The sequence below is a fragment of the Pseudophryne corroboree genome, chromosome 8 (assembly GCF_028390025.1).
Source record: "Pseudophryne corroboree isolate aPseCor3 chromosome 8, aPseCor3.hap2, whole genome shotgun sequence".
Classification (NCBI taxonomy): domain Eukaryota; kingdom Metazoa; phylum Chordata; class Amphibia; order Anura; family Myobatrachidae; genus Pseudophryne; species Pseudophryne corroboree.
Window position 1 is genome coordinate 54,487,451 of NC_086451.1, and position 24,913 is coordinate 54,512,363.

At 43.4% G+C, this 24,913-nt stretch overlaps 1 protein-coding gene and 1 pseudogene across 6 annotated transcripts in view; both read left to right on the forward strand.

The window, feature by feature from the left end:
- Positions 1-24,913, forward strand: part of HCFC1 (host cell factor C1) — a 94,508-nt gene that overhangs the window by 66,276 nt on the left and 3,319 nt on the right. For all 6 annotated transcript variants that reach the window (XM_063936394.1, XM_063936393.1, XM_063936392.1 and 3 more), the window contains exons 24-25: positions 17,462-17,759; positions 17,886-17,949. In XM_063936394.1, the coding sequence (XP_063792464.1) occupies positions 17,462-17,759; positions 17,886-17,949 (362 nt within the window). The remainder of the gene's footprint in view (positions 1-17,461; positions 17,760-17,885; positions 17,950-24,913) is intronic.
- On the forward strand, positions 20,812-20,914 carry LOC134953817 (U5 spliceosomal RNA; annotated as a pseudogene).

Consider the following 24,913-nt stretch of genomic DNA (forward strand, 5'->3'; position numbering starts at 1 on the left):
GGCGCCCTGGGCTGCAATATAAACCTCTCTTATGGCACAGATGTATATATACATGTACAGCTGGGCACTGTACATGTATAAAAAGAGCCCCCGCCATGTATTGAAAAAATTGAGCGGGACAGAAGCCCGCCGCCGAGGGGGTGGGGCTTCTCCCTCAGCACTCACCAGTGCCATTTTTTCTCCACAGCACCGCTGAGAGGAAGCTCCCCGGACTCTCCCCTACTTGACACACGGTGACAGAGGGTTTTAAAGTAGAGGTGTGTGTGGGGGGGGGGGGGGGGGCACATAATTGACGCAGATACATAAAACAGCGCTGCTGGGTAAACATTAATTTACTGTGTTATTCCTGGGTCATATAGCGCTGGGGTGTGTGCTGGCATACTCTCTCTCTGTCTCTCCAAAGGGCCTGGTGGGGAACCTGTCTTCAGAAAAGAGCTTCCCTGTGTATGTGTGGTGTCGGTACGTGTGTGTCGACATGTCGGAGGCTGAGGGCTCACCTAAGGAGGAGGGGGAGTTTATGAATGTTAGGTCTCTGTCAGCGGTGCCGGACTGGATGGATATGTGGAATGTTTTAAGTGCAAATGTTAATTTATTGCACAAAAGGCTAGACAAAGCCGAAGCTGGGGCACAGTCAGGGAGTCAACCCATGCCTGTCCCTATGTCGCTGGGACCTTCGGGGTCTCAGAAGCGCCCACTATCCCAAATAGTTGACACAGATACCGAGACAGATTCAGACTCCAGTGTAGATTACGATGATACAAAATTACAGCCAAAGGTGGCTAAAGGTATTCGATATATGATTATCGCAATAAAAGATGTGTTGCATATCACTGAGGATCCCCCTGTCCCTGACACGAGGGTACACATGTATAAAGGAAAGAAACCTGAGGTCTCCTTTCCCTCCTCACATGAGCTGAACGAAGTATGTGAAAAAGCGTGGGAAACTCCAGACAAAAAACTGCAGATTCCCAAAAGGATCCTAACAGCGTATCCTTTCCCGTCGCAGGACAGGATACGGTGGGAATCCTCCTCTAGGGTGGACAAGGCCTTGACGCGCTTATCAAAAAAGATAGCGCTTCCATCCCAAGATACGGCTACCCTCAAGGATCCTGCAGACCGCAAGCAGGAGGTTACCCTGAAGTCCATTTACACACATTCTGGTACGTTACTCAGACCGGCTATTGCGTCGGCCTGGGTTTGTAGTGCTGTAGCAGCATGGACAGATTCCTTATCAACGGATATTGAGACTCTTGATAAGGATATTATTTTATTGACCCTAGGGCATATAAAAGATGCTGTCTTGTATATGAGGGATGCTCAAAGAGACATTAGTTTACTGGGTTCCAGGATAAACACTATGTCTATTTCTGCTAGGCGTGTCTTATGGACCCGACAGTGGACTGGTGATGCCGACTCCAAGAGACATATGGAGTTGTTGCCTTACAAGGGTGAGGAATTGTTTGGAGAGGGACTCTCGGACCTCGTGTCCACGGCTACGGCAGGTTAATCAAATTTTTTGCCATATATTCCCTCACAATCTAAGAAAGCGCCTCATTATCAAATGCAGTCCTTTCGTTCCAATAAAAGCAAGAGAGCACGTGGATCGTCCTTTCTTGCCAGAGGTAAGGGCAGAGGGAAAAAGCTGCATAACACAGCTAGTTCCCAGGAACAGAAGTCCTCCCCGGCCTCTGCAAAATCCACCGCATTACGCTGGGGCTCCCCTGAGGGAGTCGGCGCCTGTGGGGGCACGTCTTCGACTGTTCAGCCACGTCTGGGTCCACTCACAGGTGGATCCATGGGCAATAGAAATAGTTTCCCAGGGTTACAAGCTGAAATTCGAAGAAGTGCCTCCTCGCCGGTTTTTCAAATTGGCTCTACCGAAACAACCCCTGGAAAGGGAGATAGTGTTACATGCGATTCACAAATTGTGTCTTCAACAAGTGGTGGTAGAGATTCCCCTGCTTCAAAGAGGGCAGGGGTACTACTCAACTCTGTTTGTGGTTCCGAAATCGGACGGTTCGGTCAGACCCATTTTAAATTTAAAATCCCTGAACCTTTACTTAAAACGGTTCAAGTTCAAAATGGAATCGCTCAGGGCGGTCATAGCCAGCCTAGAAGGGGGAGATTTTTTGGTATCTCTGGACATAAAGGATGCATACCTGCATGTCCCCATATATCCTCCTCATCAGGCGTACCTGAGATTTGCGGTACAGGATTGTCATTACCAATTTCAGACGTTGCCGTTTGGGCTTTCCACGGCCCCGAGAATTTTCACCAAGGTAATGGCGGAAATGATGGCGCTCCTGCGGAAGCAAGGTGTCACAATTATCCCGTACTTGGACGATCTCCTCATAAAAGCGCGATCACTGGAGAAGTTGCTGAACAGCGTATCACTTTCACTGAATGTGTTACAGCGACACGGCTGGATTCTCAATATTCCAAAGTCGCAGCTGAATCCTACAACTCGTCTGCCCTTCTTGGGCATGATTCTGGACACAGACCAGAAAAGGGTTTTTCTTCCGACGGAAAAAGCGCAGGAACTCATGACTCTAGTCATGAACCTGTTGAAAGCAAAACAAGTGTCAGTACATCATTGCACTCAAGTTCTGGGAAAGATGGTGGCAACATACGAAGCCATTCCATACGGCAGATTCCATGCAAGGACTTTCCAATGGGACCTATTGGACAAATGGTCCGGGTCGCATCTGCAATTGCATCAGCGGATCACCCTGTCCCCCAAGGCCAGAGTATCTCTCCTGTGGTGGCTTAACAGTGCTCACCTTCTAGAGGGCCGCAGGTTCAGCATTCAGGACTGGATCCTGGTGACCATGGACGTGAGCCTCCGAGGTTGGGGAGCAGTCACACAGGGAAGAAATTTCCAAGGACTTTGGTCAAGTCAAGAGACTTGTCTTCACATCAACATCCTGGAACTAAGGGCCATATACAACGCTCTACGTCAAGCAGAGATCTTACTTCGCAATCGACCAGTTCTGATCCAGTCAGACAACATCACCGCAGTAGCTCATGTAAACCACCAAGGCGGCACAAGGAGCAGAGTGGCAATGGCGGAAGCCACCAGAATTCTTCGCTGGGCGGAGAATCATGTAAGCGCTCTGTCAGCAGTGTTAATTCCGGGAGTGGACAACTGGGAAGCAGACTTCCTCAGCAGACACGATCTGCATCCGGGAGAGTGGGGACTTCATCAGGAAGTCTTCGCGCAGATTGCAAGTCGGTGGGGACTACCTCAAATAGACATGATGGCATCCCGTCTCAACAAAAAGCTACAAAGGTATTGCGCCAGGTCAGGAGACCCTCAGGCGGTAGCTGTGGACGCCCTAGTGACACCATGGGTGTTCCAGTCGGTATATGTGTTTCCTCCTCTTCCTCTCATACCCAAGGTGTTGAGGATAATAAGAAAAAGAGGAGTGAGAACAATTCTCATTGTTCCAGATTGGCCACGAAGGACCTGGTATCCGGATCTGCAAGAAATGCTCACAGAAGATCCGTGGCCTCTTCCTCTAAGACAGGACCTGTTACAACAAGGTCCCTGTCTGTTCCAAGACTTACCGCGGCTGCGTTTGACGGCATGGCGGTTGAACGCCGGATCCTAGCGGAAAAAGGTATTCCGGATGAGGTCATTCCTACGCTAATGAAGGCTAGGAAGGACGTGACGTCTAAACATTATCACCGAATATGGCGAAAATATGTTTCTTGGTGTGAGGCCAGGAATGCTCCTACGGAAGAATTCCATCTAGGCCATTTTCTTCACTTCCTACAAACTGGAGTGAATTTGGGCCTAAAATTAGGCTCCATTGAAGTTCAGATTTCGGCCTTATCCATTTTCTTTCAAAAGGAATTGGCCTCTTTACCTGAAGTACAGACTTTTGTGAATGGAGTACTGCATATTCAGCCTCCTTTTGTACCTCCGGTGGCGCCTTGGGACCTTAACGTGGTGTTAAGTTTCCTTAAGTCACATTGGTTTGAACCACTTAAAACTGTGGAGTTGAAATATCTCACTTGGAAGGTGGTCATGTTGTTAGCCTTGGCTTCGGCTAGGCGGGTTTCGGAATTGGCGGCTTTATCACATAAAAGCCCCTATCTGGTTTTCCATATGGATAGAGCGGAGTTGTGGACCCGTCCTCAATTCCCACCTAAGGTGGTCTTATCCTTTCATATGAACCAACCCATTGTCGTGCCTGTGGCTACACGAGACTTGGAGGATTCTGAGTCCTTTGATGTGGTCAGGGCTTTGAAAATTTACGTGGCCAGAACAGCTAGGATCAGAAAAACAGAAGCACTGTTTGTCATGTATGCAGCCAACAAGGTTGGCAGCCCTGCTTCAAAGCAGACCATTGCTCGCTGGATCTGTAACACGATTCAGCAGGCGCATTCTACGGCAGGTTTGCCGTTACCAAAATCGATTCCACTAGGAAGGTGGGCTCGTCTTGGGCGGCTGCCCGAGAGGTTTCGGCACTACAGCTGTGCCGAGCTGCTACTTGTTCGGGGTCAAACACCTTTGCAAAGTTCTTTAAGTTTGATACCCTGGCTGAGGAGGACCTCCTGTTTGCTCAATCGGTGCTGCAGAGTCATCCGCACTCTTCCGCCCGTTTGGGAGCTTTGGTATAATCCCCATGGTCCTTACGGAGTCCCAGCATCCTCTAGGACGTTAGAGAAAATAAGATTTTAAACCTACCGGTAAATCTTTTTCTCGTAGTCCGTAGAGGATGCTGGGCGCCCGTCCCAAGTGCGGACTACTTCTGCAAGACTTGTATATAGAATGATAAATGGGTGTCTTAGCGCACACCTAGCATAAATATAAATTATAACCTTATAGTTGTTCAGTAATGTCCACAATGAGACAAGGTTGCAAATATGTATAAATTTTATTTATAGTAATAAAAATTCATATAATATATATCAAACAAAGGAAGTGTGTTTAAAAAAGTGTATATTAAATTTATAAAAACGGATTATAGTTAATAGCTCATATATTTGGAATTAATAAAAGAATATATTTCCTAGTACCGGTACACTAGACTGACAAATGACATACACAAACACATATACACATAAATGAAAGAAAATATATATATATATATATATATATCCAGGTGAGAACACTGTGTTGGCGTTTTACCTCACTGGACTTTAGAAGTGACAGTTTAAATCCCAGGTATACGAAAATGGGATGTGTCAGTCTTTCCTTGGATATTTAAAACTGTCAGTGCTGGCTGTAACTGCAAATGTCTCTCAGTATTCTTTATAATCAGTGCAAGCTCAGTTTAGGCTGTCAAAAGTTCTAATGTTAATGCTGGATATAGTTGTTTAGTACATTTCATTGGCAGTACTCCATTCATAGGTCAAAAAATGCTGGTGTGGGGTGTAATTCCCACCTACCTTATCCTGCATATGTTGCGGTATATCACCCGTTGGTAGTGCAGTGGAATATGCCCAATAGTTTTGTTTTCCTCCTGCTGGGTGTGACGTTGGTGGAGTGGTGAGGTATTCTGTGGTCTGCCGGCAGACTTCCGTCTCTCCGTGTGTTCCTCTGTGCGGTCACGAAGACGGATCGATTTTTCTGCAATCAACGCGTTTCGCCTGTCACAGGCTTCTTCAGGATGGCTGCATAATCGATCTCCAGTATTCCTCTCCTTTTATCCACTGCGGCTTGGATCGTTTCACTTCCGCCCTCATTAGACATGGTTCTTTGATATCTTTGCCCTTATCCTGCACATTACTTATGCTTGAAAAAGAAAAACTAACAGACATATAACATATAACACTGGGACAACATTGTTCAAACTATATTGATATATTTCTAAAATTACCTATATATATGAGCTGATTCATTTTTCTATTGGAGTGAATGTCCTTTTTTCTCGGGTCATTAGCTGATATATATATTACACTGCCCATATTATATCCTGGATTCTACACTTAAATTGATATAGCATTTTTTTGGGAGACTGTATTCATATTTACACTTCATTGATTTATATATTATTTATTTATAAATTACAAAGTGTATTGTTTAACATTTGCATGGGGGGGTAACTACTATATGTTCCGATTTTCCATATTTATTTCAAAAAAGGGAGGATCTCCAGATCTATATTTAGACCTCTCGGGGTGAGTGTACCCAACTCGTAGATCATTTTCGTTTCTTCTCTTGCAAGAGAATTCTCCAAATTCCCTCCTCTCCATGGTTGCGTAACTTGTTTTAGTCCAATAAATTGAAGGAGACTAGGGTCCGATTTATGCATTTCTTTGAAATGTAAGGGTATACTGTGGTCTTCCCGTCCGTTCTTAATATTGCAGAGATGTTCTTGAATTCGAATATGTAGCTTTCTCTTGGTTTTACCCACATATTACAGGCCACACGGGCAAGTGAGTATATATATTACTCCTGTTGTGTAACAACTGATTCTTCCTTTCACTTTAATTGTTCTTTTATTTGAAAAGGAGGTCACTTCCTTTGTTGACTTCACCGTATTCTGTCTAGTTTTTTTACAGGCTGTACACCCCCCACATCTGTAGAAACCTTCATTCTTCTGGTGTTGAGGTTCTACTGGTTTTGTACATAAATGGCTTTTGACAAGGGTTGTTTTTATAGTTGGTGCCCTTCTGTAGACTATACGAGGGTATGGTGGTAATGTGTCCTGAAGTTCTTCATCTGCTTTGAGTATATGCCAATGTGCTTTTATGCTTTTCTCCAAAAGCTTACTTTGTGAGGAGTATTCTGATATAAACAAGACATTGGTAGGTTGTTTTTCTACATTCCTGATCTTATATGTGAGAAGGTCTTCCCTCTTTATTTTGTTAATTCTTTCATTCTCCCTTCCAAGGTGTTGTGTGTCATAGTTTTTCTTGGTAAAGTTCTCTATCATTCTTTCTGCTTGTACCTGGTAGTCCACACTTCTTGAACAGTTCCTCTTTACTCTCCTTAGCTGTCCCCCTGGTATGTTCCTGATCCAATTTTTGTGATGGTTGCTTTGTGCATTTAAATACCCATTGCAGTCAGTTGGTTTGATGTATGTCTTTGTCTCCCATTTGTTGTTCTCTGAAAATATTGTCAGATCCAAGAAATTGATTGATGTCCTGCTCATATTAAACGTGAATTCCAGATTCACTTTATTGATATTCAATTGCTCCAGGAAGGTTTTGAGTTCTTTCTCTTCTCCTTTCCATATTATAAGGATATCATCTATGAATCTAGCCCATAGTTTTATATTCTTTTCAACCGATGTATTCCTCCATATATTCTGGTCCTCCCATTCAGCAAGAAATAGGTTTGCATATGACGGCGCGAATTTACTTCCCATGGCGGTCCCTTTCACTTGGACATATGAATTTTCGCCAAATTGAAAGTAGTTGTGTTGTAATATGAATAGCATTGATTCAACCAAGAATTGTATCTGTTCATTTTGAAGTCTGCTGTCCTTTTCTAGCCTTCTTTTTACAAATTCACATCCTGTTTCGTGATGTATGCAGGTATATAGTGATCTGACGTCACATGTTGCCAGTATGAGATCTTCTTCCCATTCTATGCTGTTTACTAAATTGATTACATGGGTAGTATCCTTAATATATCCTTTTTGTTTTATGGGAAGAAGATCTTTGTAAAAAGAAGGCTAGAAAAGGACAGCAGACTTCAAAATGAACAGATACAATTCTTGGTTGAATCAATGCTATTCATATTACAACACAACTACTTTCAATTTGGCGAAAATTCATATGTCCAAGTGAAAGGGACCGCCATGGGAAGTAAATTCGCGCCGTCATATGCAAACCTATTTCTTGCTGAATGGGAGGACCAGAATATATGGAGGAATACATCGGTTGAAAAGAATATAAAACTATGGGCTAGATTCATAGATGATATCCTTATAATATGGAAAGGAGAAGAGAAAGAACTCAAAACCTTCCTGGAGCAATTGAATATCAATAAAGTGAATCTGGAATTCACGTTTAATATGAGCAGGACATCAATCAATTTCTTGGATCTGACAATATTTTCAGAGAACAACAAATGGGAGACAAAGACATACATCAAACCAACTGACTGCAATGGGTATTTAAATGCACAAAGCAACCATCACAAAAATTGGATCAGGAACATACCAGGGGGACAGCTAAGGAGAGTAAAGAGGAACTGTTCAAGAAGTGTGGACTACCAGGTACAAGCAGAAAGAATGATAGAGAACTTTACCAAGAAAAACTATGACACACAACACCTTGGAAGGGAGAATGAAAGAATTAACAAAATAAAGAGGGAAGACCTTCTCACATATAAGATCAGGAATGTAGAAAAACAACCTACCAATGTCTTGTTTATATCAGAATACTCCTCACAAAGTAAGCTTTTGGAGAAAAGCATAAAAGCACATTGGCACATACTCAAAGCAGATGAAGAACTTCAGGACACATTACCACCATACCCTCGTATAGTCTACAGAAGGGCACCAACTATAAAAACAACCCTTGTCAAAAGCCATTTATGTACAAAACCAGTAGAACCTCAACACCAGAAGAATGAAGGTTTCTACAGATGTGGGGGGTGTACAGCCTGTAAAAAAACTAGACAGAATACGGTGAAGTCAACAAAGGAAGTGACCTCCTTTTCAAATAAAAGAACAATTAAAGTGAAAGGAAGAATCAGTTGTTACACAACAGGAGTAATATATATACTCACTTGCCCGTGTGGCCTGCAATATGTGGGTAAAACCAAGAGAAAGCTACATATTCGAATTCAAGAACATCTCTGCAATATTAAGAACGGACGGGAAGACCACAGTATACCCTTACATTTCAAAGAAATGCATAAATCGGACCCTAGTCTCCTTCAATTTATTGGACTAAAACAAGTTACGCAACCATGGAGAGGAGGGAATTTGGAGAATTCTCTTGCAAGAGAAGAAACGAAAATGATCTACGAGTTGGGTACACTCACCCCGAGAGGTCTAAATATAGATCTGGAGATCCTCCCTTTTTTGAAATAAATATGGAAAATCGGAACATATAGTAGTTACCCCCCCATGCAAATGTTAAACAATACACTTTGTAATTTATAAATAAATAATATATAAATCAATGAAGTGTAAATATGAATACAGTCTCCCAAAAAAATGCTATATCAATTTAAGTGTAGAATCCAGGATATAATATGGGCAGTGTAATATATATATCAGCTAATGACCCGAGAAAAAAGGACATTCACTCCAATAGAAAAATGAATCAGCTCATATATATAGGTAATTTTAGAAATATATCAATATAGTTTGAACAATGTTGTCCCAGTGTTATATGTTATATGTCTGTTAGTTTTTCTTTTTCAAGCATAAGTAATGTGCAGGATAAGGGCAAAGATATCAAAGAACCATGTCTAATGAGGGCGGAAGTGAAACGATCCAAGCCGCAGTGGATAAAAGGAGAGGAATACTGGAGATCGATTATGCAGCCATCCTGAAGAAGCCTGTGACAGGCGAAACGCGTTGATTGCAGAAAAATCGATCCGTCTTCGTGACCGCACAGAGGAACACACGGAGAGACGGAAGTCTGCCGGCAGACCACAGAATACCTCACCACTCCACCAACGTCACACCCAGCAGGAGGAAAACAAAACTATTGGGCATATTCCACTGCACTACCAACGGGTGATATACCGCAACATATGCAGGATAAGGTAGGTGGGAATTACACCCCACACCAGCATTTTTTGACCTATGAATGGAGTACTGCCAATGAAATGTACTAAACAACTATATCCAGCATTAACATTAGAACTTTTGACAGCCTAAACTGAGCTTGCACTGATTATAAAGAATACTGAGAGACATTTGCAGTTACAGCCAGCACTGACAGTTTTAAATATCCAAGGAAAGACTGACACATCCCATTTTCGTATACCTGGGATTTAAACTGTCACTTCTAAAGTCCAGTGAGGTAAAACGCCAACACAGTGTTCTCACCTGGATATATATATATATATATATATATATTTTCTTTCATTTATGTGTATATGTGTTTGTGTATGTCATTTGTCAGTCTAGTGTACCGGTACTAGGAAATATATTCTTTTATTAATTCCAAATATATGAGCTATTAACTATAATCCGTTTTTATAAATTTAATATACACTTTTTTAAACACACTTCCTTTGTTTGATATATATTATATGAATTTTTATTACTATAAATAAAATTTATACATATTTGCAACCTTGTCTCATTGTGGACATTACTGAACAACTATAAGGTTATAATTTATATTTATGCTAGGTGTGCGCTAAGACACCCATTTATCATTCTGATTACGCCACAAGTGGGATCCGGTGGTAATCCCACATAGTGTCATCAGCAGCAACCAGCTAGAAGGGGGCTGTGGATACGACTAGCGCAGTTTTCCAATTTCTTCCATATTTTCCAAGACTTGTATATAGTTATTGCTTACATAAGGGATATGTTATAGTTTAATCGGGTTTGGGCCGATGATATGATGTTCTTCATACTGTTAACTAGATAGTATATCACAAGTTATACGGTGTGATTGGTGTGGCTGGTATGAATCTTGCCCTTGGATTACAAAAATCCTTTCCTTGTACTGTCCGTCTCCTCTGGGCACAGTTTCTCTAACTGAGGTCTGGAGGAGGGGCATAGAGGGAGGAGCCAGTGCACACCCAGAGTCAAAGTCTTTCATAAAGTGCCCATGTCTCCTGCGGAGCCCGTCTATCCCCATGGTCCTTACGGAGTCCCAGCATCCTCTACGGACTACGAGAAAAAGATTTACCGGTAGGTTTAAAATCTTATTATCCACTTGTAAGGGTTTCAAAGTTGAGGACTGCAAAAAGTCCCATGGAGCTGTAGGTGGTATAAACGGTGGTTGAACTCTAAGGACGCCTTGCTGCAACATGTGCACTGTTGGCAAAAGAGCCAAACGGCGCTGAAAGAAAATTGACAAAGCAGAACCTGCACCTTTTTAGTGTCGCTAAATGTAGTCCTCCATCTAACCCCATCTGTAAAAATAGCAAAAGACGGGATGACTTGAAAGAAGATGTCGGAAACTTTCGAGCTTCACACTAACCACTATAAGCTCGCCAAATCCTATGATGATGAGCTGTTGTAACTGGCTTTCTAGCACCTATCATGGTTGTTATAACCGACTGGAATGCCCTCTCGTCTTAAGAGCGGTTTCAACAGCCACCCCGTCAAACCCATCTGCGCTAAGTCGGGGTAAAGAAACGGACCCTCTTGTAGAAAGTCTGGACGTAGCGGAAGCAGCCTCGGATGGTCTGAGAGTAGACCACGGAGATCCGAGTACCAAGCTCTCCGAGGCCAATAAGGCGTCACTAGTATGACTGTCGTGGTCTCTCGTTTGATTCGCTTTAGCACCCGAGGAAGCAGCAGACACTGTGGAAATAGATACACGAGGCTGTACGGCCACGCTATTGTGAGAGCATCCGCTGCCTTTGGATCTCTTGTTCTGGACACATACTTGGTTGTCTGATTTTGGCGAGATGCCATTAGATCCATGTGTGGGTAATCCACCACTGGACTAACATCAGGAACACCTCTGGATGTAAAGCCCATTCTCCTGGATGAAAATCCTGATGACTGAGATAATCTGCTTTCCAGTTGTCCACTCCTGGAATGAAGACTGCCGACAATATCACTTGGTGATGCTTGGCCCAATTTAGGATTCAAGCAACATCTTGCATGGCCATGCGACTTTGCGTCCCTTGTTTGTTGATGTATACGACTGCCGTTGCGTTGTCGGACTGAACTTGAACAGTCTGAGTCTGGAGTGTATGAACTGCCTGTCGCAGAGCATAGAAAATTGCTCTGAGTTCCATGACATTTATTGGCAGTAATCTTTCTCTGTCTGACCATAGACCCTGAAGCTGACAATGTAAGACTACTGCTCCCCAACCTCTGAGACTTGTATCCGTCACCAGAATTATCCAATTCCAGACTCCGAATCTTTTTCCTGCGGTGAGTTTTTATATGTGCAGCCACTCGAGTAGTGATACTCTGGCCCTTGGTGACAACCGCACCATCTGATGAATTTGTAGATGAAAGCCTGACCACTGTGCGAGAAAATCCAGTTGAAAAGGACGTGAGTGAAATCTTCCGAACTGGAGTGGTTCGAAAGGCTCCACCATCTTTCCTAACAGTCAAGTGCACAGAGACTGTCCGTGCGGGATCCGGTCTCTAGGTCGACAGTGATAATGTCGATTATCTTACAGGAAAGAAAGCTATACCTTATACACACTTAGAATACACTTTACCATGGAGCCGCTGCGGCTGCTAAACTTAGTACACACGCTACGTACTTTTTACACTGTTTGCGTACGGAGTCCCGTATCACTGTATGGACTTAGTGTACAAACGCCGCGCTGGGGGCACAAAGTACACACAGCGCGCACGCACCCAGAGATACACTTTAAACCTTCACAGTAATGCAATGCAGTGATAAAACACTTTAAACCTTAGCAGGGCAATGAAGACACGACACCAATTGTGATTTAACCGCTGTGTTCCGACACCACAGTGGATTATTGTTGAAAGGGGGTTACAATATAAATAATACAATACAATATAACAGAGTAAATGGCTACATTCAATGATACATACTTGAGTAGATTCGCTTGCGCTTCCCGGCCCGGTCCTCTGTCATCAAATAGATAACTTTGTGAGTCTTGTGATGTACCAGGCAAGAAGCAGGCTCTCTTTATACACTTATTCCAAAAGCAATTCAATAGATACTGTAATCCCTTTGTCCATTGGACACAGGAATGCACTTCTACAGTACAGGACAGGTCATAGGTCTGTTTGTATAGGTAGGCGATGTCTTTCCCAACTTCTCTTGTGGGTGGTCTGGATTCCCGCCGCATACATAATGTACAGTAAATACAGTTTATATCTATATTCTGCTTCTGCACATAACTATCCGCAGGAACATGCGATCTTCCTCAAACCAACACCGGAATGTTACCCTTAAAATACCCTACAGCTGGATACCAAACACCACCTTATGACCTTGTTCTGTCCCCTCCTATTCTGTAAAGGCGAATCTCTTTGTTCTGAAACCATTTAAACTGTTGTTTATTTCATATGTGGTGCAGGGAGGCTATGTGTACATTGTGCACTATTTGGATTAAGTATGTAATGTGTTTTGATAGCTCTCCATGCGTTCACAAACTCTACCGTAAATACCCATACCACGCGCTAATGCGCAGGACCGCGGGAGCGACCATACGCAAATTGCGGATATGTGCACGCACGGCAGAACAAGTACACGCGCAGAGGCCATCTGTGTGTGGTTTGTACGTGATGTGTGTACTGCAATATTTTTCGACTGACAACAGTAACTAGGTAGACACTATCTTGGTCGACCGTAACTAGGTCGACAGGGTCTCTAGGTCGACAGGTCAAAGTGTTGACATGAGTTTTTCACGATTTTTCATTTTTTGAACCTTTTCATACTTAACGATCCACGTGGACTACGATTGGAACGGTAATCTGCCGAGCGAAGCGAGGCACCTTGCCCGAAGCACGGCGAGCGGACACTGTGCACTAATTGGGGTTACCGGTCAAGAAAACGACACCAAAAAAACATTAGAAAAACCTCATGTCGACCTAAAGACCCGGTCGACCTAGGTACAATCTACCTTCCATACCACACCCGTCCGTGGTTGAGCACTAACTGTACTAGATGACGAATTCTTTGTGCGTTCTCGTCTGGCAGGTAAATGCATTGATCTACCGTATCCAGAATCATTCATAGAACATTAATTTGTTGAGACTGGACCAGGCTTGATTTTTTTTTATTTTAAGTTGACAAGCGAACCGTGCTGAACTGGTATATTGAACGTCATTAAGGCATTTTGAAGGAGTATTTGTTAAGACAAAGCCTTGATGAGAAGGTAGTCTAAGTATGGCACTATTATCACTACCAGGGATCTAAGATGAGCTATCCTCAGCCATTACTTTTGTGAATACCTGAGGCGCTGATGAGAGGCCAAACGGTAGTGCCTGAAATTGTGCTGCAAACATTAAGTACGCCTGATGCGGTGACCAAATTGGAATGTGTAAGTACGCATTCTTGAGATCCAGCAAAATCATGAATTCCTGTGTTTTTAAACCTGCAATCCCTGACCGCAGGGATTCCATCTTGAATTTTGTAGTATGTGACGTACTGATTGAGCCCCCTTTAGGTCCAATATCTGTGTGACCGAGCCGTCCAGCCTTGGTACTAAAAAGGATTGGAATAAAACCCCTGACCTTGTTGGTGTATGGGTACCTGAATTAAAACTGCTGAATGTACGAGAGACTGAATAGCGGTCTACCGAACTGCTGACACAGGCAGACCTGTCTTGAAAAAACGCATTGGTGGTTGACAGTCTAACTCTATTTTGTTAACTTTGAGCACTAAATTGCGGATCCACCCCTAGGTGGACGTCTGAAACCACGCTAAGTGAAATGTTTAAAGGCGTTCTCCCACAACTGAAGATACGAGATGGGCTGCAAGCCCATCATGCCACCAGTTTCTCAGTTGGCTTTGTGGTTTGACGACAGTTAGTGGTTTGATGAAAACCACGTCCTCTACCACGTCTACTCTGTACGGTTGCTCCTTGAGCCTGGCCTCGAAAGGACTAAGGTCTAAAATATTTGAACACTGGTCTAGCATATTTGTCTCTTAGGCACTGGTGTGGGCAACGGTAGGAAAACAGACTTTCCCCCAGTAGCCTGAGAAATACATTTTGTCTAATGCAGGACCAAATAACATATCGCCAGTATAAGGCAACACTTCTGTTCTTTGTTTTGACTCTGCCTCGGACTGCCAAGAACGTAACCAAAGCGCCCGTCGGGCCATAATTAGTGAAGCTGAAAGCCGAGAACTCGCCTGTCCGACATCCATAGAAGCCATATCTAAATACTCGGCTGATTTGAAAAATGTGATTGGCGAAACGTATAAGCTGGTCTGAGGAAAGACCCTGTTATAGGCCTAACCAGAGTTGTTTTGCCTATGCAACCACTGCCTTGTTAACCCAAATTCCAACTAAAGCAGATCTAAGCAATGTATACATGAATTTTAATATGGTCTCCAGCTTACGTTTACAGGTGTCTTTAGCGTTGTTGCAGCGGAGGCTGGAATAGTTTACTTGTTTGACAGTTTTGAAACTGAATAATCCACTGGCGGCGCATTTTCCCATTTAGTTGTCATAACCTAGAAATCGCTGTGGCATAGAAAAACTTTATCTGGATTTTGTCATGCTTACGCCAACTGCTTATTAAGAGAATCTGAATAAGGAAACATCCAGTCACCCTTTGTCTCTTAGCAAACAATGTGGTAGTGAATTCTAGCACCTGGCGTACCGCCCTGATTAGATCAATAATGCCCGAGCCCTGAGTGACCTCACTCTCTGACTCTGGCCTGTCTTCCAGAGACATGAGCAGTGGCATTGAATTGTTTAGAATGTAACACGGAGATACCGGTAAATTATAAGACAAACGAAGAAGCAGGAAGTGTGAAAATGGCGTCTCAGCATGTGGTGTTTTTTTTTCTTTTTCTTTTCTTAATAATTAGGTGTGTATGTATGATTGTGAACACATATATACACACTCATTCACATAAGCAATTCGGTTAGCACTCCAAATATAGCAGTATACCTCCCCGGTGCTCACCGTAGGTCTCCCTGGCAGGGGATCCAATAATAGCATGTAGATTTCGGCCGCACACAGGTAATGACTCTTCATTACCTGTGTGCGGCCGAAATCTACATGATAGGGATAATTTTATCCCGAATGGCGGCACTCAGGACTCGTGTAGAAATAACAGGACTCTGCTGTCACTGGCAACGTTTCAGCGCTTTTATCAAGCTGACAAGTGACGAGTCCTGAGTGAGTGCCGCCATTGGGGATAATACATAGCATGTTTCTGTGAACGGAGTGACGTGGAAGGCATCGGTCAAAGGATAGCAGTAACCCAAGGAGTGCTGGGGATTGGATTAATACTTTCCTTCTGCACCGCACTGAATGAGTCTGGAGGCACTGACAGAGCTTTTCTCCAAGCTCTGTCCTGCTCCCTGCAGCCAAGGCTGGAATCAGCTCATGCTGATTGTCTGGCAGGGCTAAGACCCGGACTCAAGCTTCTTAATAAGCTGGGAAGGGCTGTGGTTAAAAATGACAGTTAAAGAAAAAAAAAAAAGGTCTGGAGTTCAATCCAGAACGTGATATCCCATGAATGCACAAAAACACTGGGGCATCTTGGGAGTATGGAGGGCTACACATTTAAATGTGCCTATCCCTGCTATCACATCGTCCATATCCCAAGAGTACTCCAGTGACCCCTAGTGGATGAAAAATAAATGAGCTTATTGCCTTGTTTACTTTTTTGTTTGTTTATTTACTTACGGAGTTCCAGAAATGTATTGCGTCTTACAGATAATACGTATACATACATTACAGGAGGTTTGTGTGGGGTTGACGGGGATCATCAGAGCTAAATAGTACATTGGTAGCATCCTGATATTGGATATACAGTGCTGCATAGGACAGGGTTAGTGTCATGTTGGAAGGACAGGTCAGCTTTATTAAATTGGTAGCATTTTGATATAATATTGGATGGGCAGGGCTATGAATGAATGATAGTGCTACATATGACACGAGTAATGTCATGATGTTGGAAGAGGAAGCAATAGCAGGTTGATGGAAGGAGTAAGGCAAAGTAGTAGGGAATAAACAAGCCGGTTAGGGAAGGTGGAGGGAAGACAAGATCAGGCAGAGATCCTATAGGCTACGGTGATTAAGTAGGATTTGAGGAAGCGCTTGAAGCAGTGGAGGTTAGGGGAGATTAATAGATTAAAGGAATGCATTTCACAAACATGGAGCAGCATGTGAGATGTCTTTGAGGTGGTAGGCAGCGGGGAAGTGGGATGACTGCCTGGAAAGGGGGGGGTTGGATGAAGGGAAGGGAGGGTGCTGATGCAGGAGATCTTTGAAGGTTAAACTGGATCCTGTAGGCAGAGGTTTTCAAACGTGGTCCTCAAGGCACCCCAATGGTCCAGGTTTTAAGTATATCCATGCTTGTCCACAGGTGACTTAATTAGCATCTCAGTCAATATTTGATTTAACCATGTGTGCTGAGCCATCAATATACCTAAAACCTGGAACGTTGGGGTGGCTTGAGAACGGTTTGAAAACCTCTGCAGTAGGGGGTTAAAGGAGCTTTGGAAGTCCTCTGCTTTGCAGTCTGCTTTCTGCTGCTCCTGGCTTTCCCCACCCACTTAAAATCTCGAGATAAATAGACATGGATGAAAAATAAAACCCTGCTTTTATGACACAAATTATCTTGTGAGGGAGCCCAGTAATTTGTGCTGCTGAAGAGCTTTACTTTTTCTAGATGTAGGGTTTGTCATTACTTCCGTTGTAGCTAACGTGCCATGCATGTTTTATTTTTGCAGAGCCCTGATGGTGCCCACCTCACGTGGGAACCTCCTTCTGTTACATCTGGGAAGATCATCGAGTACTCTGTATATCTGGCCATCCAAAGCAATCAGAGTAGTGAACAGAAGTCTACAACGCCAGCTCAGCTGGCCTTCATGCGGGTATACTGTGGCCCTAATCCTTCGTGTCTTGTGCAGTCCTCCAGCCTTTCCAATGCTCATATAGACTACACCACAAAACCTGCAATCATCTTCCGCATTGCTGCGCGCAATGAAAAGGGCTATGGACCCGCCACACAAGTTAGGTGGCTGCAAGGTAAATTATGCATTTGTGTGCAATTATTGCACATTGTTCTACAAGTCACTCTTGTCCATCTATTATGTTTTAGTGTTTTTTGTTTCCTTATTTGTGTGTTTTATTAATTTATCAATTCGCTTCTAGAATCCAGCAAAGATGGTTCAGCTGGTAAACCTGGAAATAAACGCCCTGTATCCTCCCCAGAAATGTAAGTACTGATTGCATTGTGCTGTGATTGTATTGATATTGTAAAAGTGTGGCCCATTGGGGATAAGTAATCATGGTTAGAGGAACCATCTATATTTCTTCCTCCACTAGGGAGCACATGGAAACCTTGGTATCTTCTACACCTTTTATGAAAACTTAATGTGTACTTAGTCACAGGTATTGACTCTTTAAGTCTAGAAACCTCTTAAATCTACAATTCTTCTGTAGTTGTGTTGTCAGTGCAGTTTCTGAGGAGTTGTTGGTTTTGTCCTTAAACTTCTATGTAGGCTACAACTTTGGCCTACTTGTGCGTGAAAGGTTTTATTTATAAGTGGCTGACCTGTTACGCAGCACTGCACAACGAGACGATCATGCAGCAGCTATAATTTAGGCTACCTTCTCCATGCCCTCATTGTTGTGTGAAGAGAAGGCCCAGTTTAACACTTAAATCCAATATCCAAAGCATTCTCTGTTCCACCTCAAAGGGATCTACTAGTATGGCTGTGGTCTTGTCTGCCATTCTCAATCTCTGTACAGTGGTTACAAAACCATTAGCACTGCAGGTAGGCATTGATACCATCACAGGCAATAAGTGTGACTTTCAGTCAAAATTAGTTAAGATCTAGAAGTCCCACCAATGCAGTATTTTAGGTTGTGAAGAACTCTTGGCTTGTTGGGCATATCAAAAGGTTTGTCCTGTTCAAAAGCAAAGTAGTGGAAGAATCATTTTAGAGGGGTGAATGTGTAGGGCCTTCATCTCCTGGAGTTCAGGGATAACTTGACATCTTTTTTTTTTTTTTTTCCTTTTCTTTTTTTTTTTTTCCTATGGACAACATGAGAGTGATTTAACGGTTTGGGTTATTTAGCCACTAGAGGGCGCCTGCTGGCAGCAATTCAGTTCTGCAGTTCAGGCGTGAATGCAGCAGGCGCCGACAGTTCTGCTTGCATCCTTCCGAGGTGTCGAGGAAAAATGTGCGAAGAGTGCTTTTTGTGTTGCAGGCAGTGTTTTAGTATTGGTTATTAATGACACATTGTATTAGTAATTTCTTTATCATCCACTAGGGGTCACTGGAGTACTCTTGGGATATGGACGGGCGTAGCCGAACAAAGGCACTGAATATTCAAATTTAGGACTCTCCCCCCCTCCATATCCCCGAGTACCTCAGTGTACTTTGTCAGTGTTTTTTCGGTGCTCACAGCATGAACATCGGCTTGTGGGAATGCCCACATTTCAGAAGATTTTATTAATTTTTTCATTTTACTTTTTATTTTTAATTTTTACACTTCCCGTCCCAGTTTCTGGAAAAACATGGGTCCGGGATGGTGCCGCTGCAAGGCAGCGTATGGCGTGTCGGTCCTCACAAAGAGCACCCTCACAGCCACAGGCGCTATAAGGCAGCGCATGGCGTGTCGGTCCTCACAAAGAGCACCCTCACAGCCACAGGCAGCCACTGTCTCCTGCAAGCTGAACGGAGCTTACAGAAAGAAGCTCCGTCACAGCCAGGATGAGACAAAGAGCTGGAAGGAGCTACAGCTGCAAGGAGCTTACAGGAAGCCCCGTCACAAGATGAGAAGCTGGAGGCTGAAACGGAGCTTACAGAGAGAAGCTCGTCACAGCCAGGATGAAAGCGGCACAAGGTATGGGTGTCAGGGCGGTCAGCTCACGCTGCCGCCCTGCTGTGTGAAAGTGTAATACTGTAACCGCCGCTGAGCACGCCGCTGAAGGGGTCCCGCTGAACTACGCGCAGAGCGGCCGCACGTCACTCAGACGCCGGCCGCTCTCACTGTGCTGATTGCCCGGCAACACTACAGAGGCGCCGCCGAGACTCTCCGTGTGCTAAAGAGCGGCCGCACGTCACTCACGGACGCCGGCCGCTCTTCCAGTGAGACACCGCACGCCGCTGATGCCGGACACAGGGAGACTGTGTACTGCTGTAGGAAGGTGCCGGCCGCTCTTCCGGACGGCTCCCCGGCCCTATATACAGCGCTCTCCTGCTCTCCCTGCACCCGATCCCCGTACGCTGCAGGTAACATGGGGATGCAGGGGGGGGGAGGGGGAGTAATGCCCATAGCAGCAGCAAAGGCTGCATGGGTTAAAAATAGGCTGCTCAAACTACCTCACAAGCAGCGCAGCGTTTTAAACAGTGTCATGGGCTATAACATCAGTATAAAACTGTAGACTGTGTATAATATCAGTGGGAACTGTGATTATAGGTTTCAGCACATTTTATATATATATAATATATAATGAAGCTTTTTGCTGCCAGGGACACTGTGTATAATATCAGTATGAACTGTGATTATATGTTTAAGCACATTTTATATATATATAATATATATATGAGGCTTTGGCTGCCAATAGGCTATCAGTGGCATAACCTATTGCAGGTTTAACCATGTTTTCTGTTATTTTCTGTTAAGGCTGCAAGATAATAACATTCACGGCAGCCAGTGTTCATAGTAATGGAGGCTAACTAAATGCATGTATTTTACTGTATCCTACACCTGTTATCACTGTATAATAGGATAATTATGTATACTAGGCTATTAAGCCTATATTAACACTGCAGCAGGTAACCTGTACTGTGATTGTCTGTGAAAGCATGGCATGACGGCCATTTTAATCGTTGCTGTTTTTCCAGTTTATAATTCCAGAACATTCCGGCCATACACCTCTACTCCACAAGGAGGCGCAGGGGTGTTGGTGGGAATTTTTGGTCAGCATAAGTTAGCCATGTAAACTGTATTTCTACATAATTCTAGAACATTCCTGCCCTACATCTCTAAGCCACCAGAGGCGCAGGGGTCTTAGTAGGAATTTGGTTCGGGTTTCATATGCCATGTCAACTGCTTTTCATAAAGATTACTCTGTTTTCTCTTCACAGCGAATAAATCTTTCGTTTTTTACTTACGATTTCCGTAGAGAGAAACAACCATGAGTTTAATATAAATATGCTGTTCAGCAATAAAATATATATATGACATAATAACGTCATAGGCGTGCAATGTCTGTCCGTTGCCTATTGTGGTGTCTGTCTGCATAGCGAGTAAGGCTCTAGCGCAGACCAAAAATAATTTTAAAGTCCTATTTTAAGCATTGGCAATACAAATAAACATAGGAGTCTCGGAAGTTATTCCGCCAGCTCTAACAAAAGACAGTCTTTCCAAAGGGCCAATTTTCCCTTTGGGTATCACAGTGTTTATTTAACTGGTTTTATAATTTAATGCACGATTCTATGTCAAATCTCACACCGATAACTACGAGTGAGAAGGCTACATTAGACCAGCACTCAGATAGTGCAGGGTTGTTGCCAACATACATTGCTAAATTACAGTGAGTCAAGGTCTCCATTTTTACACTTTGACCACTATTTAATCGTTTCCAAGATGACGCCATCCGCCATTGCTAAATGCGTCTGTGTCAAACATTATAAAGACCCAAGAAACATTTGGGTCACTAGACTATGTATGGAAACAATGAGATTACTGTTAAAAGAAGCTGCAGAGTATATCTGTAAAGCTTCTTCTAACGACGGTACTTCGAATCTCACTTTTCATTGTCGCTAGTTCAGCACGACAAGGCCACAGCTTGTTGGTCCTAAATTGGATATTCAGCCATTACCGCATCCAGTATCAAAACGGAATACTTGGCCCGGCATTTAATCCCTTTAGACTTCAGTTTTCAAGGCGTTGGTACAAAACACTCACGCCTTGTAACGACAGGACGCTACGGTCAGCAAGCCAGTAGTTTGATGACCTCTTTTCCAATTGTGGAAGCGTGTCTTTAAATGTTACTTTTGAGGGGTTTCCAAACTTCAACTCATGGAGGTTTCAGCTAGTTACAGTTAAAGGACATGACTGCCTCAGTCGAACGGTTTGGCAGGTGGCCATTTGGCCTCTGCTGGGTTTCAGCTGTCTTTATAATACAGGCTGTAGTACAACAACAGAGTCAGGGTTGTTTATTCCCCTCTGTTTGGGGTAACAAAACCATACAGCGCTGTCGCAGTTTCAATCAGCAAGTCACTTACTGCAGTTTGAAAATGGATTTGCTGCGGTTGGTATTGGCATATTGGAGCCACAAAATTGCATACTTGCACTTGATTTTCACAATGCATATACTGCTCATCACAGGTTTTAGCGTTTGCAAATCGCCACAACCATTAACCATTTCAGGTCTACCGTTTATTATACTCTGGTATTTACCAAAGTGATGTTGGAAGATGATAGTTCATCTCACATAAGAACTCTGTCGCAACAGAGTTTCTCTATCTTAGATGATCTGCTCATAAGAACTCTGTCTCAACAAAGTTCCTCTAACTTGCGCTACTAATGTATACTGCGGTAGCAGATCACGTTCATAATACAATTCCGTCTAAACGATGTCAATTCCTAGGTAATATTATAAATACGGTAAATCAAAGCATTTACCTACTACACCAGCAAGAACAAATGTACATCTAGTAATTAGTGCAAATCACGCACACTAACGGTACATTGGTGTATTCACCTAGTTAAGATAATAATGCGTTTTAAAGCGATTTATTTCGCCGCCCTTCACTCGCCCTTCCCACAGAGGGGCGAGGGTGTATAATACTCTGGACGAGAGTCGCAGAGGTTCAGGAGTTGTAGTTTACAAAAGATCAGCGACAGAGGTTCTAAAACACGATAGATTGCTGTCGATAAATGTTCTGGAACTACGTGAATTTTACAATGCACTATATGCTTCGCTTTCAGTCTGACCACGGGCAGTCAGACAACGCAACGGCAGTTGCATACAGAGACAAAAAAAGCCGCATGGCAATGCGGCAGGTAACTCCAATTCTCAATGGCTCAGAATACTATTATGTGAAAATGTCAAGAGATTATTCCGTGAGTGGACATCTGTTAGACAGATGATCTCACCCGTCAGAATTTGGATCCTGAAAACTGGACATTAAATCCAGAGGTGTTTCTTGGGGTTACCCTCAGGTATACATGATGGCATCTCGCCACAATTACAAAAGCTCAGTATGTGTACAAAACAACAGATCACAAGGGCAGTGGCGGTGGAGTCTCTCACATTCATGTGGTCATTCAGCATCGTGTATCTGGCTCCACCATTTTCCGCTGCTCTCTCCGTTGTCAAAACGGATCATAAGACAGTTCGTCACAGTCATACTGATGGTATCTCATGTGTGTCGGAGAAGTTGCTTCTCGAATTTCCAAGGAATACTTGCACACGATCTTGGGGCGCTCATAATACGTCCAACCTGTTACATCAGGGAACGTTCTTTTACCCATAGTTACCTATGTACCTATTACCTATGTACCGCAGTTGCGGTGGATGGGGTGAGGGTTCAAACGCCCTCTTAAGAAATAGAGCATTACAGTGTCGGTTATACCAACCATGTTACGAGCTAGTAGACCGCTTAAGGCAGCTCATTATTACAAAATTTCGTGTGCTTACAGAAGTCGTAAACCTCGGAAGTTTCCAACATCATCCTTCAAGTTACCCGTATTCTGTTAAACGGGGTGGTATGGAAAACTGCGTTTACTTGCACGGAGGGTGCAGGTATCTGTGTAGTAAACTTATCTTCAAAGACGTTTGTCTTTATTGCGTCTGTACACACCGTTATACAAGGTGTCACCAAAGTTCAGACTCTATTTATCTCACCTACAGCGCCAGGCGACTGGAGGTTGGGTTCAGATTTCTTACAGTTTCATATTTTTGAACTCTTACAACAAATGGGGATTAAGTTTCTCACTTTGGAAAACATTTTTCTTCTAGCCTTGGCTTCGGCAAGGGGTTTGTTTTCATATTTGGTTGCCTTGTATTCCAAGCCACCGTATTTGAGTTTTCTCATTACAAAGCAGATATTCCGACGAATTCCGCTTTCGTATCCTTCACATCTATATACCAATAGTGGTTCCTGTGTGGACAGCACATTCTAGAATTCTGAATGTGGTACACGCATTACGCGTTTATATATGTCCCGAACGTCTACAGTACGTGATATGAATAAGTAGTTTGTTCTCTATGATACTGCCAACTGGGGTTAACCAGTTTCTCAGCAGACATTATCCAGTTGAATAATAATAATGACTACAAGTCAGGGTTCCTTTAAGGCTAAGTTACAATCGCCTACGTCAGTAATAGCTCATCCCACAGGTTCTGTGGGAATGTCAGACCCAGCGGGTCGGGGAGCGTCTACGACGCGGCTACATAGCCTTCAGTGCACCACGTTTGTGCACGTTTGCATATAATGGTGGCGCCATCAGCATCTAGCTTTGGGCTGCCTACTGTTACAAGTATCAAACAGCTCTCCCGCCCACGAGGGAAGCTTTGGTACGTCCCAAGAGTACTCCAGTGACCCCTAGTGGATGATAAAGAAAATAGGATTTTGGTACTTACCAGGTAAATCCTTTTCTTTGAATCCATAGGGGGCACTGGACGCCCACCCAGAGCAGTTTTACCTGGGTTGTTTTAAGCTCAAGGGAGCTTAGGGTCACAAGTTTTACTTGGTTTGGATTAAGCTCAGAGGAGCTTGTGGTAACACATTTTCACCGATTGGTTCAAATTATAAAGTTCTATCGGTTAAGGTGTCAACTGTTTAGTTGACAATAAGGTTAAGGGTCAACTTTGTTGTTGTCCGTTATGTTATAGGTATTCTCCATTGTCAACCTCTCTATATCCTGTTCGCTCAGTAAAAAAAACACTGACAAAGTACACTGAGGTACTCGGGGATATGGAGGGGGGGAGAGTCCTAAATTTGAATATTCAGTGCCTTTGTTCGGCTACGCCCGTCCATATCCCAAGAGTACTCCAGTGCCCCCTATGGATTCAAAGAAAAGGATTTACCTGGTAAGTACCAAAATCCTATTTTTGATAGAACATTGAAAATGTTTTTGATAGGCACAGACTTTGGTGAGCTGTTGTATATTAAATTCACTGTAGTGATGGATGTAGATACTTCTCCGTCCAGTCC